General features: G+C 43.5%; 1 protein-coding gene across 1 annotated transcript; it reads left to right on the forward strand.

The window, feature by feature from the left end:
* Positions 1–17754: 17754 nt before the first annotated feature.
* Positions 17755–23815, forward strand: Commd6 (COMM domain containing 6). Its single transcript, XM_045144794.1, has 3 exons — positions 17755–18610; positions 19690–19842; positions 23650–23815. The coding sequence occupies exons 2-3, from the start codon at positions 19717–19719 to the stop codon at positions 23698–23700; spliced, it is 177 nt and encodes a 58-aa protein (XP_045000729.1). The 5' UTR covers positions 17755–18610; positions 19690–19716; the 3' UTR covers positions 23701–23815.
* The last annotated feature ends 647 nt before the right edge of the window (positions 23816–24462 follow it).

Below are 24462 nucleotides of genomic sequence, written 5' to 3' on the forward strand. Positions count from 1 at the left end.
CTTCCCAAGTGCTGAGTTTACAGAAATGTGTCATAACTTGTGGCCTCAAAAATCAAGTTTTGGGGGCAGGAGAGATGGCTCAGTGGTTGAAGTGCTTGCCTGCAAAGCCTACTGACTGGGGTTTGATTCTCTAGTAACAGCGTAAAAACCTGATGCACACACATAGTGGCACATACATCTGGAGTTTGTTTGCAGTGGCTGGAGGCCCTGGTGCTCCCATTCTCTCTGCCTCTCTTCTCTCTCTGCTTGCAAATTACATGTGTGAACATGTATGTACATGTATATGTGTGCATACACCCCCCCACACACACATATATTCACCCATCCATCCATCCCAAGTTTTCTTCAGTACATGATAAATCCTGATGAGGAGGAGGAAGGCTGGAGGGAAGGAAAAGTATACTATATGATAAACTAAGGAGCAAAACGTGAAGGAGCTGTTGGAGATAACAAACCAGGATAAGACAAAACACAAGCCAGGCGTGGTGGTGCACACCTTTAAGCCCAGCACTCGGGAGGCAGAGGTAGGAGGATCGGAGTGAGTTCGAGGCCACCCTGAGACTACATAGGAAATTTCAGGTCATCCTTGGCTAGAGCAAGACCCAACCTCAAAAAAAAAAAATGACAAAACACATCTGAACAAATCAAAAATTTACAACTCGGGCTGGAGAGATGGCTTAGCGGTTAAGCGCTTGCCTGTGAAGCCTAAGGACCCCGGTTCGAGGCCTGGTTCCCCAGGTCCCACGTTAGCCAGATGCACAAGGGGGCGCACGCGTCTGGAGTTCGTTTGCAGAGGCTGGAAGCCCTGGCGCGCCCATTCTCTCTCTCCCCCTCTATCTGTCTTTCTTTCTGTGTCTGTCGCTCTCAAATAAAAATAAAAAAAAATTTACAACTCATACCACTTATATTTCAGAGGCTAGAAGATGTTCTGTCTTCCCCACCTCATACCCCAATCTCCAAAATCCAAAAAAAACTTTTTTTTTGGGGGGGGGGGTAGTTGCACATAGCCAAGAGTGGCATGTCAAAGTAAACTGAACTTTGTATGCTATTATAATGCAACTAAAGGGCCACTTTTTAAAAAAGACTGTAAGAGGGAAAAGGGGGCGTGGCAGGGAAGACAAGTGACCCGATGCTGCAAGAGATGACTGGAAGGTGATTTCACAGTCCAGGAGGGAGACGAAATTGCTAAGACTGGGTGGGCGAGTTTACAAAGCTGGAAGTCAGGAAGTGTTGGCAAATTAGTCACCCAGAAGGTACAAGGGGAGGAAAATGATGGGATCGGTAATGGCAGGAGACAAAAAGCAGAGGGGAAGAAAAACCAGAAACACACCAGGTGAGAGTGGCTCAAAGCTCACCGTCTTCCACCCCCACCCCCAAACACACACATACTCAAGGCCCCAGGCAATGCGGAGACCCCCGGGACTGATGCCGGGGGGCTGGAGCAGGTGGGAAAGCCGGCCCGAGGGGGGCCGGGCCCTCCGGGAAGCCGAGCACCGGGGTGGGGTGTGGGCGTGTGTGGAGGGGGAACCTCACGGAATGAACTCTCAGCATCCTCGGGGATGTGGAGATGACGGCAGAAAGGATGTCGGGGAGGGGTCCAGGGGGACGGGCACCTCACTCACCTGGTTTGTGACCTGCAAGGAAAGAGAACAGGGAGTGAGTTAAGAGACACCGGAGCGGCGACGGAGGCAGCCCGGCCCGCCACAGCCCGGAGTCGCGCTCACCTCGGGGTTGGCCTCCAGCGGCAGCCAGCGCTGACCCTCCATGGCCGCTGCGCCCGGCCCCGCTCCAGCCCTGACAGCCGCCGCCGCCGCCGCCGCCGCCGCTTCCGCCCCCGCGCGCCTTGACCCGGGCGCGTCCACCTGCCGGCCTCCGCGGAGGGGGCGCCGGCGGGCGGCCACGAATTCTAGCACCAACCCCCCGGCCTCATGGTCGCTCTCTGCACAGGCAGGCCTCGGTGGTGGCGTTTCAAATGAATATATAGAGACGGAGAGTGAAAAGTGGAAGCCGCGTTTCTACTGTCACCAGGAAACCATACGTCCGAATCCAAGGCGTGCTCCCCTGCCACTTGGACCGCGCCGAGGGCTCGAGCTCAACGCATGCGCGCTCTACACTCGCCTGGGACCGCGTGCTCGCCCGCGCGCTCCCATTCTTGCAGTACCGAACAGATACTCTAGGGGGCGCGGCGCTGATTCTTAGTCAACGAGGGAGGGGACCCGCCATCAAAAAGCAGCCAAGCCACAGAATGACTCTGGAGTCATGGCTCTCTTGATTCGCTGTGAGGATGCAGAAGTTCGCCTTGTCTGTTATTGCAGAGATAAAATAAATTATACATGCATACATGCACACATATATGACTGATAGATGTCCTATTCAATCCTGTTGACAAAAAAACGAGAGTACCTCAATGTTAAGGCAGAAAGCTGTATTCACTGCAAAGTAGAGGAGGTGGGCAAGAGTAGTTAGAATGAAATGGGCTACAGACAAGGCGTGCTGGACCTATGGGCAGAGAAATGCAGCTAAAGAAGGGAGTATGCAGAAGGCTTTTTGGAGAAGTGGATTTGTCGGGATCCTTACCTTAATAGATGTTAGAAATAGACAATAGTCCAGCAGAGAAAAGGGGTGCTCTAAAGAAGGGGGAGAGCATTGTGGCTGTAAACCCTGCTACAGCATGCTTAAATAATGCTAGAGGGCTGGAGAGATGGCTTAGCCGTTCAAACGTTTGCCTGCAAAGCCAAAAGACCCCTGTTCAACTCTTCAGGACCCACACAAGCCAGATGCACAAGGTGGTACATGCATCTAGAGTTCCTCTGCAGTGGCTGAAGGCCCTGGGGCACCCATTCTGTCTGTCTGTCTGTCTCTCACATAGATAAAAAATAACCCCAAAAATATTAAAAGAAAAAAGAAAAAGATATAATGCTAGAGAGATTAAAACATCTAGGGATTCATTCTTTAAAAAGCACAGTGAACTCCAGCCTGACACCCAGCGGCATGCGGGTGAGAATTTCCCAGGGCCATGGTGACGGTGACACTATGGTCTATCGAAACCCATCAAAACAGAAATCCAAAGGCTGCAGAGAATTCAACACTAAATCGGACTGCTTATAGGCCTGCTATGGCTCAGGGAACATGGCAGAAGAACCGGTGGGAAGATTGTAAGAGCCACAGAGCGGGGTAGCCACTGTCCTCCCCCACAGAGACTGAGGCCTTCATGACCCACAGTGAATACCATAACCACACTGAGGGGAGGTCTCCCAGGGAAAGGGGGCGAGGTTGAGGGGATAAAAGAGAATAACCTCCAGGGCATGGCGGCGCATGCCTTTAATCCCAGCACCAGGAAGGCTGAGGTAGGAGGATTGCCATGAGTTAGTTCAAGGACACCCTGAGATAACATAGTGAATTCCAGGTCATCCTGGGCTAGAACAAGACCTTATCTTGAAAAAAGAACACAAAAAAGTCTACACTTTTATAATTTTTTTTTTAAAGCAGTACACTACTGAAGGATTTTAAGCCGCATCTTTAATGTCTTTTTTCCATGAAACTGAGTTCCCGGGATGCCAGATGTAATGGCTTTTTTCTTGTTTACATTGTTTCCAGGGGTTAATTTAGGCCCTAATGCCAAGTAGCATCCTGAAAAGTATTTGAGGAATGGGGTCAGAAAGGTAACTCAGTGAGCACTTTCCCTCCATGCATGTATGAGAACCCAGGTTCCAGGCCCAGTATTACACAAAACTGTTCTTTGAGGAATGAACAGCATGATCAGATATGCCAAAACATCATTTGTCAGCAACATGGGAAAGTTGCATAAGAGAGGTGCTTGAGAGAATTAAAAAGTATTCATGCAGGCGGAAAGATGGGCACAGATTACAGAATATTATTCTAAGGGTTTATCCTTTTGGTGTGTAGGAGGCACCAATCACACTCCAGAAACTTGACATGGGGTGGAGCGCACATTACTATTCTGTACTCAAGAAAGGAGTCCAGGGCAAAAGGAGTCTGGGAGTAAGGAAAAGAATATTATGCTCTGCTTGAATTTCTTAGGGAATCTTCCAACCATCCCACTCATATTTTTCTAACGACTTTTTTTTAAATTTTAATTAATTAATTTATTTATTTAAGAGAGAGAAGGAGAAAGGGCATGCCAGAGCCTCTAGCCACTGCAAATGAACTCCAGGTGCATGTGCCACCTTGTGCATCTGGCTTATGTGGGTCCTGGGGAATTGAACCAAGGTCCTTTGGCTTTGCAGACAAGCACCTTAACCACTAAGTCATCTCTCCAGCCCTCTTCTAAGTACTCTAACACCTCCATGCTTTTCCATTCCTTTGATTCCTCCATTTATTTATGATTTTCTTGAGGTAGGATCTCACTCTAGCCCAGGCTGACCTGGATTCACTATATACTCTCATGCTGGCCTTGAACTCATAGCAATTCTCCTACGTCTGCCTCTGAAATGCTAAGATTAAAGGTGTGGGCCACCACTCCCAGCAAGATTTTTAAAAATATATTTTATGTGTTCATTTGCAAGGAAGGAGGGAGACAAGAAGAGAGAGACAAAAGAGAGAAACAAAAGAGAGACGAGGGGTGTACCAGGGCCTCTGACCAATGCAACTGAACTCCAGATGCAAACACCACTTTGTGCATCTGGCTTTATATGGGTACTGGGGAATTGAACTTGGGGAAATAGGCATTGCAGGCAAGTGTCTTAACCACTGAACCATCTCTCCAGCCCTGATTCCTTCTTTTTATCTATCTGATTAATTGCTGCCATACCTTCCCAACATTGTGACCTAATAAATCTGACAATGTCTTACCCAGGATTTTCAGCTGGAGATGTATAATCGATGTATACTCCCTTGAAATGCATGTCAGGTTCTCTGTGTCTACTGTGGGCAAGTGGCATGCCAGGTTAGAATTTTCAAATAACTTGAGATCAGGAATGGCATTGCTCCAAATCCCTGGGGTGCTACACTATGACACTAATGTTATGACTTGCTCAGTACTCCACACAACATCCTCATTCACCACAGACAAAAGTGTGGCGTATGCGGTCTCCAAAGACCAAAGAGACCCACCAAGCATTCTGACTCTTCTGTTAACACAAGCTGCAAGATGCAGCGGTGTCTTCCGCCTTACAGAGGTTGTCCAAACAACCCAAGAAAGTCAGGCCTAGAAAATTTTACAAATGTAGCAGACCTCTGATCTTTTGTATAGTTTCACTGCCAATATTTGACATGGCTTTACCTGCCATGCTAGAAAATGCAAGATTTCTTAGGCTTGAATGTATATATAAACATTTGAAATGCAGACTCTGATTCATTGAGTCTAAAATGGGGCATTGCTGGCCACAACAATTATACTCTCCTATTATTTATATTCTTAACTATGGCTGAAATGTTTTTCTTATCAGAGGACAAAGTTCTATCCACCTTCATTGTTCTTTTTTTTTTTCTTGCATCTTGAATTTTTTCTGCAGCTAAAATTTATTCATTACCTCAAAACTTAACACTTGCAGTGTTTTTTTTTAGTCATACACATACATGCACACAATGGGTGTGGTAGTGAATGCCTGTAATTTCAGCACTTAAGAAGAGAATTGTAAGTTTGTGGCCACCCTGAGCTACATAGTTCCAGGCTAGCCTTGGCTACATTGTGAGATCCTGTCTTAAAGAAAAGAGAGAACAAACGGAAGGAAGGAAGGAAGGAAGAAAGGAAGGAAGGAAGGAAGGAAGGAAGAGAGAGAGAGAGAGAGAGAGAGAGAGAGAGAGGAAGAAAGAAATCAGGAGGAAGGAAAAAGGAGGAGGGGTAGGGAAAGGAAAGAAAAGCATGGAATTGTGTTTATTCTACTAATCCACAAATGCTAAAACAAATTGAAACCCCGTTTATGTTTTTGTGCCTGTTTCCACAATCGATAACTTTGTTATGCTAAGTTAATATATTATCTTTTTGAAGACACTTTAAATGGCAATTAACATAGTAAGTATAGAGCCTTATTTAATAGAAGTGTTGAAAAGCGATGCCCAAGTTCATGTGTGCACTTTCAAAAACAACTGAGTCATCACTGCTTCTTAAGTAACTGACTGGAAGAACTCTTCTGATGCAATGTGCAGTAAAAATTTTGAGATGTTAAGCATGGAATTAAAAAAAACCATTAGTAACTGATGAAATTCAGGGGTTGAGTATTTAACTCAATGGAAAAGCATTTGCCTAGCAAGTGCAAGGCTGTGGGTTTGGGTCTCAGCACTGAAAAAAAAAAGAATTGATGAAATTTGGCTGGGTACTATGATATGCACCTGTTATCCAACTATTTGGAAGGTAAGAAGCTGGGGAAAAAGACAGCTTGAGCAACATGTGAGATCCTACCTCAAAATAAAAAGTGATGAAATTTGCCAGGCGTGGTGGCACTTGCCTTTAATCCCAGCACTTGGGAGGCAGAGATAAGAGGGTTGCCATGCGTTCAAGACCACCCTGAAATGACACAGTGAATTCCAGATCAGCCTGGGCTACAGTGAGACCCTACCTTGAAAAACAAAACAGAATCGATGAAATTCAGAATTTATTCAACACCAAATCTAAGTATGTCATCACAGTTGTAACCAGCCCAGGCGATCATGCAGGTTTGGCACTTCCCCAGCTGACCTCAAGGGATCTGTGGTGGTTTGATTCAGGTGTCCCCCATAAACTTAGGTGTTGTGAATGCTAGCTCCCCAGCTGGTGGATATTTGGGAATTAATGCCTCCTGGAGGTAGTGTATTGTTGGGGGCAGGCTTATGGGTATTAAAGCCAGTTTCCCCTTGCTAGTGTTGGGCACACCCTCCTGTTGCTGTGGTCCACCTTATGTTGGCCAGGGGGTGATGTCCACCCTCTGCTCATGCCATCGTTTTCCCCTGCCATCGTGGAGCTTCCCCTCGAGCCTGTAAGCCAAAATAAATCTCTTTTTCCCAGAAGCTGCTCTTGGTTGGGTGATTTCTACCAGCAATGTGAACCAGACTGCAACAGGATCCATGTCTCAGTTCACCTGTAGCCCACCACCTTGACTCTTCATTATCTTAGATGATTTACCTTAACAGGAAAATGTCTCAGCTGTCATTCTGCTGCATGAGCATATACCCTGACATCTGCCCTGACCCATTGGTGTATTGCCACACTATCATCCTAACCATAGCCTTCTTGCAAGTGAAAGCATGCCAAAGCTTTACATGATTTCATCACATTTGTCCTCACTTGAAGCATGAATTTTCCACACTTGATCAAAAATCCTGACAATCATCATCTAGCTGTGTTTCTATAAGTCAAGAAGTTCTCTTACTTAGGTTCCACTTTTTTAAAAAATATTTTTATTTATTTGCAGAGAGAAAGTATGAGCACACCAGGGCCTCTTGCCACTGAAAACAAATTGCAGGTGCATCTGCCTCTGCATTTGGCTTCATGCAGGTACTAGGGAATTGGACCTGATCCGGCTGGCTTTGCAAGCCAGCACCTTTAACTGCTGAGCCATCTCCTCAGCTGTGGGTCACACTTTTATTATAGTATATTTATTTATTTATTTGAGAGAGAAAAGGAGACAGAGAGAGAGAAAGAGAGTGAGTGAGCACAAGAGAGAGAGAATAAGTATGTCATGGCCTTTAGCCACTACAAACAGACTCCAGATGCATGCACCAGCTCGTGAACCTGGCTTATGTGGGTACTTGAGAATTGAACCTGAGTCCTTTGGCTTCTCAGGCAAGTGCTTTAGCCACTAAGCCATCCCTCCAGCCCTCTGTGTCATACTTTTAAAAAAAGAGTATGGGGCTGGAGGGATGGCTTAGCGGTTAAGCGCTTGCCTGTGAAGCCTAAGGACCCCGGTTCGAGGCTCGGTTCCCCAGGTCCCACGTTAGCCAGATGCACAAGGGGGCGCATGCGTCTGGAGTTCGTTTTCAGAGGCTGGAAGCCCTGGTGCACCCATTCTCTCTCTCTCCCTCTACCTGTCTTTCTCTCTGTGTCTGTCGCTCTCAAATAAATAAATAAATAAATAAATAAATAAATAAAAAAGTGTGGAAGGTCCCATTTACAGCCAAAGGTTGCCAATTATATCTTGCAACTTTTAGGTGACTGGTTGAATCAGCCAGGTAAAATTTCATTGATAATTTTCAATAAGCTTTGCTTTTTTTTTTTTTTTTTGTATGTTGTTGTTTTCAATAAGTGGGTAAGTCCGATTTTGCCCAAAGGCTAAACATTTTTAGCCTTTCTTTAAGTTGGAAAACATTTATGATGTTAGGAATAGTGGCCATGCCTAGTCTGAGGTCTGCATCTTCCTTACCACCACTAACTACCAATACACACACACACACACACACACACACACACACACACACACACACACGTGCGTGAGCATTCTTCAATAACCTGGAGTTCACATACAACATTCAATTATCAAGAATCCTGGAGGCCTTCAGCAGGTACCCTGGGAGTCGGAAGTCCCTCTGGAACTCTCTCTGCAATTAGACTGCTATCAATTACATCAGATGATTTGAAGGTTTACCTGTGGGCCAGATGCTGCTGCTTAACATTCCTGAACTCCAGTTTCCTCTTGTTTAACATGGAGGGAATGTATGATCTAAACTCTAGACAACCTACACGTTTCTCCAGAGGTTTGCATATCATGATGTTAAGAACAGCTACAGTTTATTCAGCACCTATGATATTGTGAAACTTCGGTGTGCTTTTTTTCATAGGAAATCACTTATGTTTCAATAAAACCCTTATGAAAAGATAGTGATACTTTTTTAGATAAGACAGCTGATACAGAGAAAAATCTAACATTCCTGAAGTCACAGCTGAGTGCTGGAAAGGGGTCCTAAATTTGGGTCTTGGTGGTTCCAAAGGTCCCAGCATTTCATTACTATCCTGCCCTGTATTAGTTTTGTTATTGTAACAAATCTCTGCATGTTTGGTGACTTAAAACCATCAGAACTTGAAATGGAACTCATGAGGCCCTTGTCAAGGAATCCACAGGGCTGTGCTTCTGAAATCTATGTGGGAGTCGTCACTTTCTTTCCCATTCTGGCTGCGTCTTAGCTCCTTTCTAGTTTCCAAGCCGGCAAAGCTAAGTCTTTCTCACCAGGAATGAGTCTGGCACGGTGTCTGACTCTAACTCATCTGCCTCTACCTTCCACAATGAAGGACACTTGTCATCTCACTGCCCTCACCTGAGTCATCCAGAAATATCACATGATTAGGAAGCGGATAGTTTTGGAGTATGAGTCTTCCTGTTGTATTCATTGATTGTGTAGGATAGTATGGTATAACACCAGATAGTAAATGCACTTACTGGATAGGTAGCGGTTTTGTTTCCCTAGCATCTTTTCATCCAAGTTGGGTTGCATCAATCTCACCTCTCTCTGTTACAAGCTGTATCTAGTGACTTTACCATTCACACACTTATACCCTGTATGTACACAGCAGAGGGCACAAAGCAGACATGGGCCCAGTATTGGTCCAAGGAGTACATATGACCCAAGCAGATTAGTTAGTCTTTCTCTGAGGACTGAAATTGAAGACGAGCTTCCTCTTGCTCCTTGGAATATGAGCCATACATGGCTGTGCCCCCAAGCATGCTGGTGAATCATTTGTCTATAGGCACATAGTCTTCTCCCACCAACATATGGAGAAGCCAAAGAAAACGGAGCCAACAGGCAAGCAGGATGCCAGACCAGAGCTGAAATACAGGGGACTGGGTTCTTTTGCTATGCAAATTTCACAATTCTGTTGGCACTGTAGTGGGTTCCACCCCTACATTTCAGAGGCCGCAGCTGTGAGATATTTATTTCTGCAATTTGGCTTAGGCTAACTGGAGTTGAATTTATATCACTGGACATTAAAAATTTCCCTAGAATAAATGCATTACTTGAAGTGTATCAGTTTTCTTTTCTTCACTCCTCTGACTTTGAAGACATCAGAGTTCATGCTATAGTATTATACACTTTATATGTGAAATGAAGAGGCTTATTGCAAGATCGCCAAAGATATTTTCTGATTTAATGTCCTACTTACATATCATTGGAGTAAAATAAGTATTTTATACTCATGCATTTTTAAAAAATATTTTATTTTAATTAATTTATTTGACAGAGAAAGAGGGAGAGGGAAAGAGAGAGAGAGAGAGAATGGGGGCACCAGGGCCTCCAGCCACTGCAAACAAACTTCAGATGCATGCACCCCCTTGTGCATCTGGCTAACATGGGTCCTGGGGAATTGAACCTGGGTCCTTTGGCTTTGCAGGCAAATGCCTTAACCTCTAAGCCATTCCTTCAGCCCCCCATGCATTTTTAATTTTAACAATTTTCTTTCTTTCCTTTTCCTTTCCTTTTCTTTTTTTTATTTTTGAGGTAGATGTCTCACTCTAGCGGAGGCTGGCCTGGAATTCACTATGTAGTCTCAGGCTGGCCTCAAACTCCTCCTACCTCTGTCTCCCAAGTCCTGGGATTAAAGGTGTACACCACCGTGCCCAGCTAAGTTTATCTATTTTATTAACACTAGTCATAAAATCTATATTTTATATGTGTTTTATGTAAGTTCTTAAGTCTTATAAGATGTGACTCTGGGGCTGGAGGGATGGCTTAGTGCTTAAGACCCTTGCCTGCAAAGCCAAACGACCCAGGTTCAATTCCCCAGGACCCACATAAGCCAGATACATGCACAAAGTGGCCCATGCATCTGTAGTTTATTTTCAGTGAATGGCTGGAGGCCCTGACACACCCATTCTCTCTGTCTCTCTGTCTAACTCTCTCAAACAAATGAATAAAAAAAGAACAAATAAAAGATGTGAATCTGAAAGCTTATCATGTATCACTGGATCAACAGATTTTCAGCAAGAAACACTCAAGTTGGATAATAATCAACAAGTTTTTATTTTAAAATAGTTTTATTTATTTATTTGCAAGGTGGTGCCATCAGGTTCATATTGCTGGCAGGAATCACCCAACCAAGAGTGGCTCATGGGAAAAAAGGGTTTATTTTGGCCTATAGACTTGAGAGGAAGCTCCATCATGGCAGGGGCAAACGATGGCATGAGCAGAAGGTGGACATCAACCTCCTGGACAACAACAGATAGACCACAGCAACAGGAGAGTGTGCCAAACACTGGCATGGGGAAACTGGCTATGAAACTCAAAGTCTGCCCCCAACAATACACTGCCTCCAGAAGGCTTTAGTTCCCAAATCTCCATCAGCTGGGAACCTAGCATTCAGAACACCTAAGTTTATGGGGACACCTGAGTCAAACCACCACACAAGGGGAGATGGGTGGGGGGGAGAGAGAGAGAGAGAATGGGCACACCAGGGCCTCTAGCTGCTGATAACGAACTTCACATGCATGCACCACTTTGTGCATCCAGCTTTTATGTGGGTACTGGGGAACTGAACCCAGGTCATTAAGCTTTGCAGACAAGCACTTCTACCGCTGGGCCATCTCTCCAGCTCTCAACAAGTTTTTTAAAGAATGCATGAAAAATATAAAGAACTAATAAAAGCTAGCTTTTAAAATGGATATCCTTGCTGGAGAGATGGATTAGCAGTTAAGGTGCTTGTCTGAGAAGTCTAAGGAACCAGGTATGATTTCCCGGTACCCACATAAGGCAGATGCACATGATGGTGCATGGGTCTGGAGCTCATTTGCAGTGGCTAGAGGCCTTGGCATGCTCATTCTCTCTCTCTGCCTGCCTTTCTCTCTCAAATAAATAAAAATTTTTAAATATTTTAAAATAGATATCTTTCCACCATTTTGGAGCAATTTTATGAAGTTGAGTTGTGTGTGTGTGTGTGTGTATGTGTGTGTGTGTATGGACCCACTGCCCCCCCCCCAGCCTCCAACATAAATCTGTTGACAGCTAGGAGCTAAAAAGAAAAGATTTCCTGACAAGTGGAAATTAAACAATCAATTGGATGAATAATAGTGTTCCATATTTTTATTAGACTTTCACAGGAAAGAAACAATTTGATTTTGATTCACTTGGGGACTGTGGTCCCAAACTAATTAGTACATTTAACAAGGTCCAATGATACTGATTTTTTTTTTAAGCCTAGATTTTTTAAAATTTTTTAAAATTTATTTATTTGAGAGCGACAGACACAGAGAGAAAGACACATAGAGGAAGAGAGAGAGAATGGGCGCGCCAGGGCTTCCAGCCTCTGCAAACGAACTCCAGATGCGTGTGCCCCCTTGTGCATCTGGCTAACGTGGGACCTGGGGAACCGAGCCTCAAACTGGGGTCCTTAGGCTTCACAGGCAAGCGCTTAACCGCTAAGCCATCTCTCCAGCCCTTAAGCCTAGATTTTGAGAACAGCTTAGGTGGCACAGCTCTAGGTGTGTTTTACCAACATTAAGTAATGGAATTCTCCAACAGAACTATGAGAGGTGTAGTAGGCAGAATTCTCGAGACACCCAGTCCACAAAGATTTTCATCTTTTATTAATAAATGAATCAGTAATGTAGGTACTCCCCTGAAAATGTAATCAAAATTGTGTACCTTAAAGTCCGTGTGTGGGGGGAGCATTCTTCTGGAACATTTGGGTATGCTTGATTTAGCCATTTGAGCTCTTAAAAATACCTTCAGTCAAAAAGCTGTGGTAAAAGTAGGCAGAGGAAGCTGGGCAGAGTGGTGCATGTCTTTAATCCCAGCACTCTGGAGACAAGAGGTAGGAGGGTTGCCATGAGTTCGAGGCTACCCTGAAATTCCATAGTGAATTCCAGGTCAGCCTGGGCTAGAGTGAGACCCCCTACTTCGAAAAACCAAAAACAACAACAAAAAACCCAAAAATTAAATAAATAAAATAATAAATAAAAATAGGTAGAGTACAAAAGATGAGGATGTGTTTCTGCCACCGTTGGCCTTGAAAATGGAAGCAGAGATCAAAGCATCAGATGTGGCCTCTAAAAGTTGGGAATCCCCACTCAAAACAGACAAGAAAACAGGAACTGCATGGGACCAGCAAGTTTTACCAACAATTAAAATGAGTCTACCCAAGAAGGAGGCACTTCATCCTATCACTTTACCAGGGCGGTTCTAGATTCAGAGACCGAAGAGAACTGACCTCTTGGTTAGATTTTGATTGTGGATGGAGAAGGTAATAATTGTCAAGAATATTGTTGCAACAAGAAGGGGGTGGTGGTTCATTCCTGGAATCCCAACACTAAGGCAGGAGTGCCGAGTTCCAGGACAGTCTGGGTTACCTAGTGAGTGGGCTACTGAGAGATTGTCTTAAAATAAACAAACAGCAACAAGAAAATCCAAAGACTGAAGTAATGGTGCATGCCGTTAATTCCAGCATTCAGGAAGCAGAGGTAGGATGGCTGTAAGTTCTAGGCCAACCTGGAACTACAGGGTTAGTTCCAGGTCAGCCTGCACTAGAGCGAGACCCTACCTTGAAAAGAACAAAACAAAAATTTGAGAAAGGGCTGGGCGTGGTGGCGCATGCCTTTAATCCCAGCACTTGGGAGGCAGAGGTTGGTGGATCGCGGGGAGTTCGAGGCCAGCCTGAGATTACATAGTGAATTCCAGGTCAGCCTGGGCTAGAGTGAGATCCTACCTCAAAAAACCAAAAAGAGGGCTGGAGAGATGGCTTAGTGGTTAAGCACTTGCCTGTGAAGCCTAAGGACCCTGGTTCGAGGCTCGATTCCCCAGGGCCCGTGTTAGCCAGATGCGCAAGGGGGCGCATGCCTCTGGAGTTCGTTAGCAGTGGCTGGAGGCCCTGGCGTGCCCATTCTCTCTCTCTCTCTACCTCTTTCTCTCTCTGTCTGTTGCTATCAAATAAATACATAAAAATAAACAAAAAAAAAAATTGAGAAAGTTTAAAATTGTTCTCTTTATTAGATAATCCCTTTAAATTAACATAGTTTCTTAGGGATATTTTTATTATTTTTAAAAATGTTTTATTTATTGATTTTGAGAAAGAAAGAGGTGGGTGGGGGGAGAATGGGCATTCCAGGCCCTCTACCCATTGCAAACGAACTCCAGACACATGCACCACCTTGTGCATCTGCCTTATGTAGTTACTGTAGAATCAATCCTGGGTCTTTAGGCTTTATAGGCAAGCGCCTTACACACTAAGCAATCTTTCCAGCCCTTTATTTGATTCATTCATTTTTACAAGAAAGACTCCTAAGTATCTCCTTAGCAACTTAGATACTACTAAGTAACTCTGTCGTTCCTAGGAGTACAGGGGATACTCCTGAAGTGTTTAGTATTCCTCGGTGCCATTTATTTAGGCAGTGATGGAGAAAACGTGTAAAGCAGTGACCGTTGGTGGATCTAGATGAAGGGAATAGCAATGTTCAATGAATGAGATTTTGCAATTTTTCTCAGGATATGTTGAAGTTTTTCCAAAAAAAAAAGTTATCAGGAAGGCTGGAGAGATGCCTTAGCGGGTAAGGCGCTTGCCTGTAAAACCAAAAGACCGAGGTTTGATTCCCTAGTACCCACTTAAAGCCAGATGCGCAAGGTGGCACATGCGTCTGGAGTTTGTTTGCAGTGGCATGAGGTCCTGGTGTGCCTATTCTTTCCGTCTCTTTCTCTCTCCAATAAATTAATTAATTTTTAAAAACTGGCAAGAAAATAAAAAAATTCTAGACACTCTTTGCAGCATGCATCTGCGGTGAATATGAGGGAAGATGGGTTGGGGAAAGTGCTGCTGCAATCGGGTTGAAATGTACAATGCAATAGTGAGCGATATTAAAAAAAAAAAAAATTCTTTCTCCTGTTTCCAGGCGCAAGTTAGGCCAGTGAAGTAAAAGCCAGTGCCGAGACCTCACGAACTAAGAAAAGCCTCACAGGATTCACACAACAAAATCCACTGCACTGGCGGGGGAGTCTGGGGGGGTTCGTGGCACCGCTCAAACCCAGCGAGGCTCCAGCGAGCCAGCCTGGGAATCACTAGTTCGCGCTTGCGCAGAGACTTCACCCTCCGGAGTGGAAGAGTCCACGTTTCCCCAAGGTGGGGGAGGCCAAGTGCAGTTAGTCCTTTCACGCTCTAGGTATCTCCAAAAATTTTCTACTTTTACTCCAGTGCGGAGTACTTATTTACAGATTATGTTTTATTGGCACACAAACTGAGCCATTCGGATAAATTTTTTTTTTCCTTCTCTCCCCCACATTCGCTGCATGGGCCCGGCCGCGAGGGACAGGAAGCGGAAGTGTCGTCGCGAGGGGGGCGGGCGCTTCCGCCCGAGTGCGCCGCGGCGGCTGCGCGCTGTTGCGATGGAGCGGGCGTCTGAGAGCAGTGAGCCGGTGCTGGATGCTAAGTCCCAGGTGAGTAACCCCCGGGGAAGGAAGGGCCGGCGGGGCTGCGGATCAGGACGAGCCTTTCGCTAAACTGTGTTTCTGCTTCCGTTTCAGGTCACCAGCCAGGTGAGTGTGTGCCCGGGCCTGCACTTTCGTGTTTTCGCCCGAGCCCCGAACCCGTGACCTCGCTTGTCTCCCATCGCTCCTTCCTCCTTGCATGTGAGATGACAGTCGCTCCCCCGCCCACCCCAGCATAGAGAGTTCACACCAAGTATGGTTGCTCCTGGATGAAGCTGTCGATTACCGAAGATTGATGAGTTGAAGGCAGTTCTGAAATGTGAGGGATGCATGAGGAATTGGGATGTGCAGAATTAGCTCTGCAAACACCTCTGGCTTTAAAAGAAATATTTCTGGGATGGAATATAAATTTTAAAACTTCACAGCATATATTTTATGCTAGGAGTAAGCGTGTTACTTTCTTCTTGTTGTTGAGACAGGATCTCAGTATTTTAGCTTTGCTTGGATTGGAACTAGCTATGAAAACCAGGATGTCCTTGAACTTGCAGCTGTTCCCCCTGCCTCTGGCTCCCGAATTCTGGAATCACAGGCATAAATTACTATGCCTTGTTAAGAATTCGACTTTGTGTCTTAGTTCTTACTTCATAGATTTTGGTGCTCTTGGATATTAAGTTGTTTTTCATTTTTATATATTTTTTGGGTCTCGAGCACAGACTGATCTGGAATTCACTATGTAGTCTCAGGATGACCTAGAACTCATGGCAGTCCTTCCACTGCCTCCCAAGTGCTGGGATTAAAGGCGTAAGCCACCATTCCTGGCTAAGTTATATTTCAGATAAAAAACACTTCAAGAAGAGTCCTAAAACTAGCATGTTTTGGGTCAGGAGTTACTTTGTCCTTATAAGGTATAAAAAAAGTGTTGCGGTAAAAACATAATGAGAATAGAGATGCTAAGAGTCTGTCATTGAGTATTCTTTGTCATTTGTCTCCAACTTTTTTTTTGCCAAGTTTTTAAAAAATATTTGTTTATTTGAAAGAGAGAGAGAAAGAGGCAAATAAGAGAATGGGCACATCATGGGCTGGAGAGATGGCTTAGCGGTTAAGCGCTTGCCTGTGAAGCCTAAGGACCCCGGTTCGAGGCTCGGTTCCCCAGGTCCCACGTTAGCCAGATGCACAAGGGGGCGCATGCATCTGGAGTTCGTTTGCAGAGGCTGGAAGCCCTGGCGCGCCCATTCTCTCTCTCTCCCTCTATCTGTCTTTCTCCCTGTGTCTGTCGCTCTCAAATAAATAAATAAAATGTTTTTTTTTAAAAAAAAGAGAATGGGCACATCAGGGCCTTCAGCTACCGTAAATGCGCCACCTTGTGCACCAGGCTTACATGGGTCCTGGAGACTTGAACCTGGGTCCTTTGGCTTTGCCAGTAAGCACCTTAACCACTAACCATCTCTCCAGCCTGTGATTTTTATTTACGCATTTAGTTTTGGTGATACTGGAGATTGAACCTATGGCCTCAGACTGAGCAACATTCTCAGCTCCCTGTTTTGAGACAGGGTCTCACTTAAGTTGTTCAAGTGGCTGGGTGCCTGAGATTACAAGCCCGGCACAATGTAGTTAATCTTGCTGTTGCTTTTTTAATTTTTTTTTTAGGTAGGGTTTCACATTAGCTCAGGCTGACCTGGAATTCACTATGTAGTCTCAGGACAGCCTCAAACTCATGGTGATCCTTCTACCTTTGCCTCCCAAGTGCTGGAATTAAAGGCATGCACCACCACACCCAGTTTAATGTTGCCTTGAGGATTCCTGGGAGGTAGGGGAACTTGGAGGTAGTAACAAACTGCCTTCTCGCTTGGCTCCAAATTACCTGTTAGTGCCTTTTTATTCAATCTCAGATCATTTTGTTTGTTTCCTTGCATTAAATTTTGTGCTTTAATAAAAGCACCCTACAACTGAGTTGTACTAGATTATAGGGTTTTTAAAAACATTTTAAAAACTTTTAAATTTTTTGTTTATTTTTATTTATTTGAGAGTGACAAAGAGTCAGATAGAGAGAGAATGGGTGCCCAAGGGCCTCCAGCCTCTGCAAAGCAACTCCAGATACATGTGCCACCTTGTGCATCTGGCTTACGTGGGTCCTGGGGAATCAAGCCTTGAACCAGTGTCCTTAGGCTTCACAGGCAAGCCATTAACTGCTAAGCCATCTCTCCAGACTGTTTTTAAAACTTTATCAACAGCTTCCATAAATACAGACTATATAACATAATCTTACTTCTCTCCCACCATCCCTTTTCCCCTTCCCAAATTCCCCCTCCACTGAATCCTTGCCTTTTTTTTTTTTTTTTTAAGGTAAGGTCTCACTGTAGCCCAGGCTGACCTGGAATTCACTATGTAGTCGCAGGGTGGCCTGGAACTTAACAGCAATCCTCCTACCACTGCTTCTACCTCCTGAGTGCTGGGATTAAAGGTGTGTGTCACCACGCCTGGCTAGTCTCTTCTATTTTGATTTTTTTTAAATAGGTTTTTCTAAATTTAACCTTTTGGCTTAAAACCATGCAAAACTAGTCTTAAAGGGTTAAGACTAAGACGGGAGTTTCCTTGTCTTTTCAGCTCTTCGAACCTGACCCACTTATTGGTTTGTAACCTTTACTTCCATCTTGAAAGTACATCATTCCAGTGCCAGCTTCCTTTTCTGTGTGGAACCCTCTTGCCTTCCTTCTGTAAAGAGCCTGTAATTTTAGTAAGATTACATCTAGGAAAATCTTAGCTCAGCATCCTTAATTTTGTTAAATCTTTAAAGCCTGCTTTGTCACACAGGCAAACACGCTCACAAGACTCAGTGATTAAGACATTGACATATTTGGGTGGCCAATCAGGGTGCTAAACATCTCTTGTGTATGATTATTCACCAATCATGATTGTATACATAGGAAAAGCCAATAATTAAAACAGTTCGTTAGAATTAATAATGAGTTTAAGGACATGATTCAATTGTTTTTTGTAGTTCAGATAGACTAAAAAGTTGCAAATACAGTTTTAAACAAGTTCACAAGATGAAATAAATGATGGTATGACGCACATAACTAATGAGCTGGGAATAGTAACACAAACCACATACTTGGAATCCCATCCCACGGTCTTAAGTAAATATACTTCTAAAGAAATTAAGGGGGAGTAAAAAACTAATGAGATGTTTCACATTTATGAAGAACAGTGGAAAAAGTGGACTTCTTATCTGGCCCAGCCTGTAAGGAGCTTGGAAGTTGTTACTTGGTCCGAATAAGTAAAAGCTGAAGAAACTAAAAAACCAAAATCAGCATCTTTCCTTGTGTCTGTCAGAGAGGTAAGCTCGTAAGGCATGTGTTAGTTTGGTAGAAAAAGTAGCAGTCAATCAGGAAGTGTGTTTTGGGTTCCTGCTATGTGCCACACATCTGTCTATGCTTTGGAAATATGACAGACAAAGTCTTCCGTCCATGTCTTAGAGTCAGTCTTCGGAGCTTCATTCATCCAGACCTGTTTAATGCCAGGGCATTAACTGAACAGCTAGTGGTGGCAACAGGGTTTAAAAGAGCAGAAGCTCTCACTCATGTAACTTTGGTGTCAGTCACATGTTGATTTCTGTTCCGATTCTAGAACTGGCTGACCTATTGCCTGAGCTTTCTGAAATCTAGTTTGTCATCTGTAAAACAAATAATGACCTATGATAGGTTGAGTCAGTATGACACTTAACACATGTCAACTGTATCACCTGGCATGTCAGGAAGACTGATAGAGATCTAAAGCCACATCCCTATTCATTCTAATGGAAGGTTTCAGCTTGAGGACTTCACTGAGGAAAGAAACTGGAATAGTTCCCACATGCAATGGTGAAGATCATGTAATAATGCATCTTGTGGTTTCTGTTTTTTTGAGGTAGGATCTCTCTCTAGCTCAGGTTGACCTGGAATTCACTCTAGTCTTGAGGGTGGCCTCGAACTCCAAGTTCCTCCTGCCTCATCCTCCCAAGTGCTGGGATTAAAGGCGTACCCACCGTGCCCGGCCATGTAATGCGTGTTCTGTTGTAGGACTGTTGGGTTGTGGAACGGGGAAGGGCCTTCCCTGTAGAAAGTGAGGTAGACAATGCTCTAAAACACTGAAATAGAGCAAAATCTCAGCCTGCTAAGAAAAGCAGTACTTCTGCACATTTGGTAGGGACTTTTGTTTGATTTTTTGCTTTTATTCTTTTGTAACAGTGACAGAATTGTTTTCCAGCTCTGTTATGTCCTTTGTTAATCTGCACTGTCAGTTGATGATTACAACCTTGAAAGAAGGTATTTTCCTTTTCCTGATATCAGAACTGAAACTACAATGAACGTAATAAACTAAATATACATTCAAAACAATAGTGTTACAGGTGGACTGATTTGTACTGTTTCCTTAAAGCTTATAGATTTTCAGTGGAAGCTGGGTATGGCTGTGAGCTCGGACAGTTGCAGATCGCTTAAATACCCTTATGTGGCTGTGATGCTCAAAGTGGCAGATCAATCTGGTCAAATAAAGAACAAATTCATTGAAATGACAATTCCACAATTTCAGGTTTGTTGATTTTATTTAAAAAGAAAAATCATTGAATTTAAGTATGGTTACTCTTTCAGGAACTGTATAAAATCTTTAAGACAAAGTTTTAATTTTTTGGTTTTTCAAGGTAGGGTCTGACTCTAGCTCAAGCTGACCTGGAAGTCACTGTGTAGTCTCAGGGCGGCCTCAAACTCACTGGGATCCTCCTACATCTGCCTCCCAAAAAGTTTTAATTTTTTTAAAACAGCATTTTTGTTTATTTGCAAGCAGAGAGAGATAGAAAAGAAACTTAATGGGTGCACCAGGGCCTCCAGCTTTGGAAAAGAACTCTAGCTGCATGTGCTTTCACCCCTGAGCCATCTCCAGCCCCCAATTTTTATTTGCAAGTCCATGTTTTACATATACTAGTCCATACAAAAGACTGAAGTTTGTATACTTTGGAACTTGATTTCTTTCTACAAGATGTGCTCAGTTTGTACATAATCTTTTGCATTTAACTGTTGCATTCTTGTTTTTTTAAAAAAAAATTTTTTTTTTGAGACTGAGGGAAAGAGCATGGGTGCGCCAGGCCTCTTGTCACTTCAGGAAACTCCATACACGCGCCACGTTGCACATGTGGCATGGCATGAATACTGGGAAATCAAGCCCAGGCTGGCAGGCTTTGAAAGCAAGCACCTTAAACTGCTGAGCCATCTACCCAGCCCTTTTTGTTTGTTTGTTTTATTTTGTTTTTTAGGGTTTTGTTTTTTAGAGTAGGATCTCACTGTAGCCTAGGTTAATCTGGAACTTACTCTGTAGTGCCAGGCTGGACTCAAACTGGCAGAAATCCTCTTCTGCCTCCTAAATGCTGGGATTAAAGGCGTGCACCACCACACCTACTTCTAAATCCTTTAAAAAGATTCTTAAAAAAAATATATTTGTGGGGCTGGAGAGATGGCTTAGTGGTTAAGGCGTATGCCTGCGAAGCCTAAGGACCCAGGTTTGAGTCTCCAGGACCCATGTAAATCACATGCACAAGGGGGGGGGGTGCATGCATCTGGAGTTTGTTTGCAGTGGCTGGAGGCCCTGGCGCTCCTATTCTCTATTCTCTCCCTCTCTCTGGCTCAAATAAATAAATAGGTGAATAAAATGCTTTAAAAAAATATATTTGTGAGCAGAGAGAGAAAGCATATGGCTACTCTAGGGCTTCCTGCCTCTGCAAACGAAGTCCAGATGCATGCGTCACTTGGTCATCTGGCTTTATTTGAGCACTGGGAAACTGAACCCTGCCAGCAGGTTTTGCGAGCAAGTGCTTTTCATTGCTGAGCCATCTCTCCAGGACTTCTGTCCTTTTTTCTTTTTCCTTGCAATTTAATAAGAATTCTAAGCAGAATGCATCTCTCTTTGAATAACTGATTTTTAGACTGTTGATAAGATAGAAATTAGAGCAACTCGGGCTGGAGAGATGGCGTAGCAGTTAAGCGCTTGCCTGTGAAGCCTAAGGACCCCGGTTCGAGGCTCGGTTCCCCAGGTCCCACGTTAGCCAGATGCACAAGGGGGCGCACACATCTGGAGTTCGTTTGCAGAGGCTGGAAGCCCTGGCGCGCCCATTCTCTCTCTCTCCTTCTACCTGTCTTTCTCTGTGTGTCTGTCGCTCTCAAATAAATAAATAAAATTTTAAAAAAATATTTAAAAAATTAGAGCAACTGTACTTCTTGATCAGTTCTGTTAGCTAGAGGCTAAAGTAACTTAGTACTTTATACACTGGCCTGTGCTGTTTATATGATCACATTACCTGTTTTCTGTTCCTAAGGAAGAACAAAGGGGTAGGTACTAAATCAGATTTGAATGTATCTGCTGAGATCTTTGATCATTAGCTAGCTTAAAAGTTTTGGGCTGGAGAGATGGCTTAGCGGTTAATGGCTTGCCTGTGAAGCCTAAGGACCCCAGTTCAAGGCTCCAGATGCACAAGGGGGCGCATGCGTCTGGAGTTCGTTTGCAGAGGCTGGAAGCCCTGGCGCGCCCATTCTCTCTCTCTCCCTCTATCTGTCTTTCTCTCTGTGTCTGTCGCTCTCAAATAAATAAATAAATATTTTTTTAAAAAGTTTTTTGTTTTTGAGATAGGGTCTCCTCTAGCCCAGGCTGACCTGGAATGCACTCTGTAGTCTCAGAGTGGCTTCGAACTCACAGCAATCCTCCCACCTCTGCCTCCTGAGTGCTGGGATTAAAGGTGTGTGCCACAACACATAGCTAAAAGTGTTTCTTTTCTTTCTTCCTTAACTTTTCTAGAAGAGAGACAGAGATAGAATGGGCGCTCCTATGCATCTGGTTTTACATGGGTACTGGGGAATTGAGCTTGGCTTGTTAACATTTGCAGGCAAAAGTCCTAGCTGCTGAGCCATCTCTCCAGCCCTCAAGGTGCTTTTTAAGTATTTATTTAGAGAGAGAGGAGGGGAGAACAAGAGATGGGGAGAATGAGTTCACACCAGTGCCTCTTGCCACTGGAAACATACATTGATACTGGCGAATTGAATCTGCAGTAGTAGGCTTTGCAAACAAGTGCCTTTAACTACTAAGCCATCTTCCCAGCCTGAAAGTGATTTTTGTGTGTTTTTAATTTTATTTTTTGTGGTGTGGGGTCCAAACACAGGTTTTTGCTTATGCTAGGCAAGGTCTCCATCACTAAGCCCAGGCTTCCTTTTTCCCAGCCTAGACATCTATGAGAAAAGTCTCATTACTTTCCTTGGATTTCTTTTATAAACTCCAGCTAAGAGATTCCTCTTATTTTGATTTCTTTCTTTTGTATTTATGGTACTAAGGTTTGACTCAAGGCCACATGCATTCTAGGCAAATGGCCTAGTCTTTTTTAAAAAATAGATATGGCCACAGATCTACCATTAGTATTGCTGATTTCTGTTTTGAAAGGAATTGGAACTTGGAGGAAAAGGAAATATGGTATGGTGTGATGTATGAATAGCCTTTAGCTGGATATGTTGGGACAAGATGTGACTATAAAGGGACAAAATAAACATAGATTTCAGTCCTTTTAGTAATTTACAGGTACTGGCCTCTTCTGCAACATTCATGCTTTCTAAGTAAATAGGTCATCTTTTCTTCTGCAGCGTTATTGAGGTAGGAGGCTTGCTTTGAGTTTGAGGCCATGTACTGAACTACAGGTCAGCCTGGGATGCTACTTTGAAGAAGCAAAAAAAAGTCAAGGTATATGACATGACTTAATATAAATATGTTGTGTAATGGCGGCCTTAAGGACAGTAATCAACATGTCCATTACTATACATAGTTAATCTTGTGTATTATAATGCAGACACTGAAAGTCTAGTCTATAAATACTTTCTATTAAGTGTATACTATTAACTATTCTTACCATACTGTACACAAGAGCCTCGGAATTTTTTTCTTTTTAAATTGGCGTGTGTGTTTGTGTGTACTAGTCCTCTTGTTGCTGCAGATGAGCAACAGATGCTTGTGCCACTTATATTTGAAGCTTGTACTTTTATAACCAGGATGGTGTTGCATGCCTGTGATCTTAGTACCTGGGAACTTGAGGCAGAAGGATCACTAGTTTTGGACTAGCCTGAGCTACATAGTGAGGCCCTGTCTCTAAGTAAATAAATAAAGTTTACTTACGATCTCATTCAGTTCTAGAGTCGTAGTTTCACTTGTACTAAAATTGAATTTGTCTAACCTAGCAACTTTTGTTGAGGCTGTAACATTAAAATGCAAATACTATGTTATACAACTCTCATAGTCAGATATAATTAAAGGAACTATTTAAGTGTCTTTTGAAAGTAAAATTAATATTTTTCCCTTCCTTTTTCTTACCAGAATTTCTACAGACAGTTCAAGGAAATAGCTGCTGTGATGGAAACTGTGTGATAACTCATTATTTGGTCGATATTTTGCTATCATTATTGTAAAGTAATAGATGCTACCTTCTGCAAAAGAATGTATTTGGATCATACAATATTTATTGAATAAAATTGCGCTTTGATTTTTCTGGTCTTTTAAATAGTAAAAGGAGGTAAATGGCAGTTAATGCTAATTAATGCTCATTTTATCAGTGAACTAGAAGTGATTGAATTGAACCCTTGAGGGTACACATTGTGATGTGAAGTCTATCAACGAATCTAACAGTTGATGCTACTGGAGAGAATATAGGTTTATGAATTGGAATGATAGCTTCAAAACTTACTGGTAATGGAACCCACTTCATAAACAAAATATCTTGGAGTATGATATATGTAAATCAGAAAAGTAATACTTGATTAAAGCAACCTTACAAATCAGTTTGACGACATTCACATTTAAAAGCAATCTTTGAGATTACGAGGTTTCCCATGAACAGTTGAGATCACGTTGAGATTAACCATCCTCCCTTGTAGTAGCATTTGGTGGTTCTGCTGTTGATGTTTGTAGAGAGTCCTTGGCCAGTCATCTGGTGTCTGTGGCACATCACGTTGCCTGGAAGCCTCTGTGTACATCTTCCCTGTTTTGCCCGGGGACATGCACAGTAAGGTGAAGACTGCCCACCTGCTCACTCTTCTGACATTTCTCGGTCCCCACTGGTGCCTCGTTGGAGGAAGTAAACCAGAACCTTCGGACATGGAAATTGCAGGGTTTAACAGCTAGAGAGGGTAG

The sequence above is a fragment of the Jaculus jaculus genome, chromosome 3 (assembly GCF_020740685.1).
Source record: "Jaculus jaculus isolate mJacJac1 chromosome 3, mJacJac1.mat.Y.cur, whole genome shotgun sequence".
In the NCBI taxonomy this organism is placed as follows: domain Eukaryota; kingdom Metazoa; phylum Chordata; class Mammalia; order Rodentia; family Dipodidae; genus Jaculus; species Jaculus jaculus.

What these genes read in the sequence shown, in the direction of transcription:
- Commd6 (XM_045144794.1), top strand. Translation starts at nt 19,717, where the DNA reads ATGGCTGTGAGCTCGGACAGTTGCAGATCGCTTAAATACCCTTATGTG. An exon ending in TGACAATTCCACAATTTCAG is followed by an intron (nt 19,843 to 23,649) that starts GTTTGTTGATTT and finishes TTTTCTTACCAG; the next exon opens with AATTTCTACAGACAGTTCAA.